Source organism: Anolis carolinensis, chromosome 6, assembly GCF_035594765.1.
Source record: "Anolis carolinensis isolate JA03-04 chromosome 6, rAnoCar3.1.pri, whole genome shotgun sequence".
Lineage (NCBI taxonomy): Eukaryota > Metazoa > Chordata > Lepidosauria > Squamata > Dactyloidae > Anolis > Anolis carolinensis.
In genome coordinates, this window is record NC_085846.1 from 97,303,451 (window position 1) to 97,308,704 (window position 5,254).

At 42.0% G+C, this 5,254-nt stretch overlaps 1 protein-coding gene across 1 annotated transcript in view; it reads left to right on the plus strand.

The window, feature by feature from the left end:
• malrd1 (MAM and LDL receptor class A domain containing 1) overlaps positions 1-5,254 on the plus strand; it is a 225,812-nt gene that overhangs the window by 83,140 nt on the left and 137,418 nt on the right. The window contains exon 19 of the mRNA XM_062984307.1: positions 4,999-5,244. Coding sequence (XP_062840377.1) covers positions 4,999-5,244 — 246 coding nt within the window. The remainder of the gene's footprint in view (positions 1-4,998; positions 5,245-5,254) is intronic.

The window sequence follows — 5,254 nt, forward strand, 5'->3', positions numbered from 1 at the left end:
GGGTGCCTAGCCCAGGTGGGAGGCACCGCTTGGAAATTGCATTGTAATTGACCCTAATCTTCGGGTAAAAGAATGAACAGGGCTCTGGAAAGATGTCCAATCTTTGGACAGATTGTTAACCAACATGTATGAAAGTACCAGGTTTTTGCCAACTTTATGAATTGTTGTATGGAAGACCCCCTCTGAGAATTAGACCTCTGCAATGAGACATACATGAATTAGGGAAACAGGAATTGAAAAGAGGTCCAAATTTTGGATATGATATTAAACAAACTGTATAAACTTACTGAAATGCTGCGTTATCCCTTTCCCTGTTACTGCGCTACATGTTTTTCTCACCAGGAGACTAGGTTTGCTTGAAAGATTGGAAGTATGATCCCCTCGGCCAAGGTGGAAGGAACCACTGGAGGTGTTCGACCACTGGAGGTGGTCCAAATAACTCTTACTACTGTGAAGTTAAGAGATGTGAAGCCGGGGGTACATTACTACACCACCAAAGACCCTGACATCTGGAAGGTAAACCTGCATAAGGACAATCCACTCAAATTCACACACCCTAAGGGTCAAGCTACCAAGAGCTGCCCTGAAGAGGAGGGGCCCGAAGCTACCTAGAGCTAGCCCCAGAGGTCAGGTTACCTAGAACCGCCTTGAAGAAGGAAGGAGGGTACACTTCCGAGAGTGTCCCAAAAGACCGAATGGACACTGGGTTTTGGGTGTGGGGATTCGTGGGTTGTATTGTATTCTGTTTTTGTGCTCTGTGCTGTAATATTGAGGACAAACACAAGTGTGAAAATGAGGACACAATTATGCTTTTTAATATTGATCATGATGCCGTTGGTGCGGGCACATATGGGTTGGGACAGAAACACGTTCCAACAACTAATTAAAGATATAGTAAAGAAGCAGAGGTTAAAGACTGCTGGATTTGTGCCCATAGCCCTCACTCCCAATATGAGGGTTGGGTCATGAAAGCAGGGCCACTGCTGGATGTATCTGGATGGAAATTGTTCACCCCTTGGACATATGCTGACCAAGAGGGGTTGACTGATTCGGCTCAATTTATGTTGGCCCATGATGATTCTGCACCAACTGCATCAGCTTGTTTGGCAAGATCCAAAGATGGGATCTCAGGAATTGATCATAAGAACTCTCCCCAAGCCACCCTCATAGAGGTAGGAGATTACCCCCATTGTAATCTCTCTCTCCCTGTATACTATGACAACATACACCATAGAGTTGAACAGCCACAACCACAAAGACTGAGAAGGCAAGCTTCCTCGCCAGAGGGTGATGACAAGAAACCACCCTCTCGTCCGGCACGTAATGGGAAAACAAATACGCCCCCTAAGATGTATGTGGTTACGCCCGGGTCGGAGCTGCCTCGTGCAGCAACTCAGCCACCTGCGGCGGGAGGCAAGCCTCCACCACGGCAAGATCTGGTCCGGACACGAGGAAACTTCCCAATGGAATATCAAATTTCTGGTAGGCCAAGGCCCGGCATTTTGCTTGACAACCATGCCATGGGAGGATTGCCTCCGGGGTATTTCTGGATATGTGGGAAGTGGGGAGGTAAAAATCTTACCCCCACTGTGGGTTGGTACTTGCACCATTGGTACCCTAGTCCCCACCAATATTGAGATACACCCGCGAGAGCAGCCCCTGCAGGCATTGGGCAACAGACCGGTGAAACAGGCCTAAAAGAGCTTATGATGAAAAACGTGGCTATGATCCTGATATCTAACTGAGGGAGAAAGATTTAAAACAGGTTCGCTGATTACCTTGTGGATTGGGTGGCTGAGGGACCTCAGCAAAATATTATTTGTCATGTTACAAATCATGATTCTTGCTTTGTTTCTTTTTGCCATGTATCATGTCATGCTTAAAGATAAAATAATGGCGAGACTGATCACTGCTACTTTCACTCAGCACAGAAAAGTTCAACATGTTACATACAGCTGAACACCCTGGAAAAGGGAACCACCCCACTATAATTGGATACCTGTGCAACCAAGAAATTGTCTTTCTTGGTTACATGAAAAAACGGGGGAATGAAGGGGTCACTGAACCAAAGTGACTCCATTTTGGAATGCCTGTCTGATTGGAACTTAGAAGACCAGTCTCCCCTCTGAATTAAAGATAAAAGTTTGCAACTGGCTGTCTTGCGACAGATAGCAGATGTTCTATGTTTAGCAATAATCAGTTGATTCTGAGAAATTTATGCAATGTATGCAATACATGTACTTTTTGCTGCACCTGTTGAAATATTCTACAGTTCATGATTGGGCAATATCCCGAAGTTGTTTACAACTCAGGAAGTGTTTGTGGTTTTTCCAGTAAAGCCCAGTTCAGAATGGGGAACTAGAAGTTCAGAAAGGGGAACTAGAAATGTAGTAAACAAGTAGGGTATATATTGTCCGGGGCTGATTAGCTCTGGACAGACAGTTTGGATCAGCAACAGCCCGTGTTGCCCTGTCTGTCGGTAGCTACCTAATAAAGGTGTTTTGTCCTCAACTATTTTGGGCTCTTGAATGGTCTCATAGCGGCTTGGCGAACTCGGGTAATGTATAAATGTCTGGGGGACGCCCAAATCACCCCTTACAAGACAACCAAGTTACAAGGAACACCAATGCAATTCCTTCTTTTAGAAAACCATTAAAGGTACAAGAGCCCTATCTAATTTTTACTCTGGTAACCCTGACCATAGAGTTTCTTTGTCTTGGTGAAAGAAAAAGGTTAGCTCTGTACCTATGATGTAATGTGGCCGCTGAAATGTCAAAGTGATCTGCAGCTGTCAATAAATTAAGTTATATCATACAGTATAAACAACACATGTATTTAAAGGAAAAGAGAACAATTTAGTGTCCCTCTTCCAGAAGACATCACACTTTTTAAATAAACATATTTTGTGCTATCTGAAAAACAATAGTTCCCCTTTCCTTGAACTGAAGAAAAAAAAACAAAGTTCAAACAGGTTTAGTTTTCATGAGTACAGTGACTTCAAAGAGGCTTTCTGCTTAATCTGTTTGGGACTATGGCTATAGTTTTTCAGTCCTGTAAACACAGGCATAAATCATTTATGCAGTTTCATTTTGCTCATTGTGCCTATTAATGTCTCAAGTTATTTCTGCAGTTCCCCCAGTCTCCATTTTCACACATTTTTCTCTTATGAAGTGATTTCTTCTTTTGTTTTGTTTCAGCATTGTAGTTTAATCCAAGCAAAAGAGACTCCAAAGGGACCATATCCCAGCCAAATAATTTCAGAAATAACTTGGAAATAAAAATATACAGCTTTGAGGTCCAGCTATTGCATTAAGCCATCATCATGCTCAGACTTTCTGAAAGCTTCCGCTAATTCCTAGAATGGAAGAAGCTACAAAGAGGAATGAATCACCAAATGGAATTTAATTGTGCAAAGTTCACTGTGAGGCTAAAGGCTTAAAATATAAAAGCTTCCCAAGCCTGTTATCTTTGATACCAAAAATTCCAGCTTGATTATTTTTTTCATATGTTGTGAGGATAAGGTTATCAAGGGCTTCTAGTCATAATAGCTAGAGATTATCTCCAGTGTAGAGAAGTGTAGTTGTCTGAGCGTTGGCTTATGACTTTGGAGACCAGGATTCAATTCCCCATTCAGCCATGGAAATCCACCAGGTGACCTTAGGTAAGTCACAACTCTAATCTCCAGAAAGGCCAATGATAGGGTCACTTTAGGATTGCCATAAGTCTTAAGCAATTTGAACACAACAACAACATGTATCATGGTATCAATGGCTGAGGAGTGCAAGTCAGAAGGTGCCCTTGTGCTCATCTCCTACTTAATGCTTCTAGTGGGCTACTGTCTCCACTTAATTTAACTGGAAGACTATCTTTATTTTCATTTGTTATAGTTCTGTGGTTTTCAAAATTTGCAGATTCTGGAGATATTTTCCATAGTGATTTGTATACCAAGGGGCAGCTGACTGAGTAAAAAGTCTTGCTAATGACATTAGGAACTATTCTAAACCATATGCTGCATGGATAGAAATGGCTGATCAGGAAGGTAACCTCTCACAGCATCACTTAGTATTAGTACAGGGTAAATGGCTGAACCATTTTCTCTATGGCTATGTGATACTGAGAAGATGTTGGGAAATGTTTACAACAGTACTGGATCTCACAGCTGAATAACAGCCACATCCATGTCTACTCCATGCACACAAGGTCTAGGAGAGAAAAGAAACAGCTTACTCTTCTTTGTAAACCAAGTAGCTATAGTTACAAATTATTTGCTCATATTGAAACACATGGTCTAATAAAAAAGAAAGAAAAAAGAGGAAACGGTGGCACGTTAGAATGATATAAGAAGAGAGTGGCTGTGACAAAAACAAGCAAACAGATACCCAACACCATGCAAATTAATCTACATCAAAAGTGAAACAAAGTTTATATATTAGAAAAGCATGCCCATTGACACTGATAACTGGGCCTGGCAGCACTCCTTGCCCTGAGTCCTTGCAAGTTGATCACTGAATTGGCTTCTGAATTTCCTATTGTATCCTTGAGTTCACATGGCCCCACCTGGCTACATTCTACAATACCAGTTTGAAAGTGCATCAAATGGTTAGTGTAGCGGGGGCCCACGTCAGTCACTCTGGCTTATTTGGGGAAATTAAGGTTACACTTCTCTTGGTAACAGAAATTTCCTCAAAAAAAGGACATTTCTCTTAGAACCACCTCAAATGGTCATTTGAGGACACCCAGAATCTAACAGATCTTAGCAGTCATATTTGTGCTTTTCAAAGAAGATTGGGATGTATTTACCGTAGGCTCTTCACAAAAGCATGCAGTGTAAAAGGACAATGTGTTTGTGCTTCAGAGGCAGAGATGTTCTTTTAATAAAAATACTTTAAACCCACCTTGCTCTTACTGAAAGTCAAAGGGACTGAATGGCAACGCTTCCAGTAATGTTTAGGTTTTGTCCAGATCTCCTCTTCATTTCTTTTATTTCTACCTCCTCAGGCTCTTGCTTACATGGCTATTTGGAGTGCCTCAATGGCAAATGTTACAGACCAGAACAAAGTTGTAATTTTGAAGATGACTGTGGGGATAATACTGATGAGAGAGAATGCGGCACCTCTTGCACTTTTGAAAATGGAATGTGTGGCTGGAAGAACTCTCTTGCTGATAACTTTGATTGGGTTATGAGAACCAGCTCGCCTCAAAGTCTCAGACCTTCTAAGGACCACACACTTGGAAACGGAAAAGGTTTGTTGCC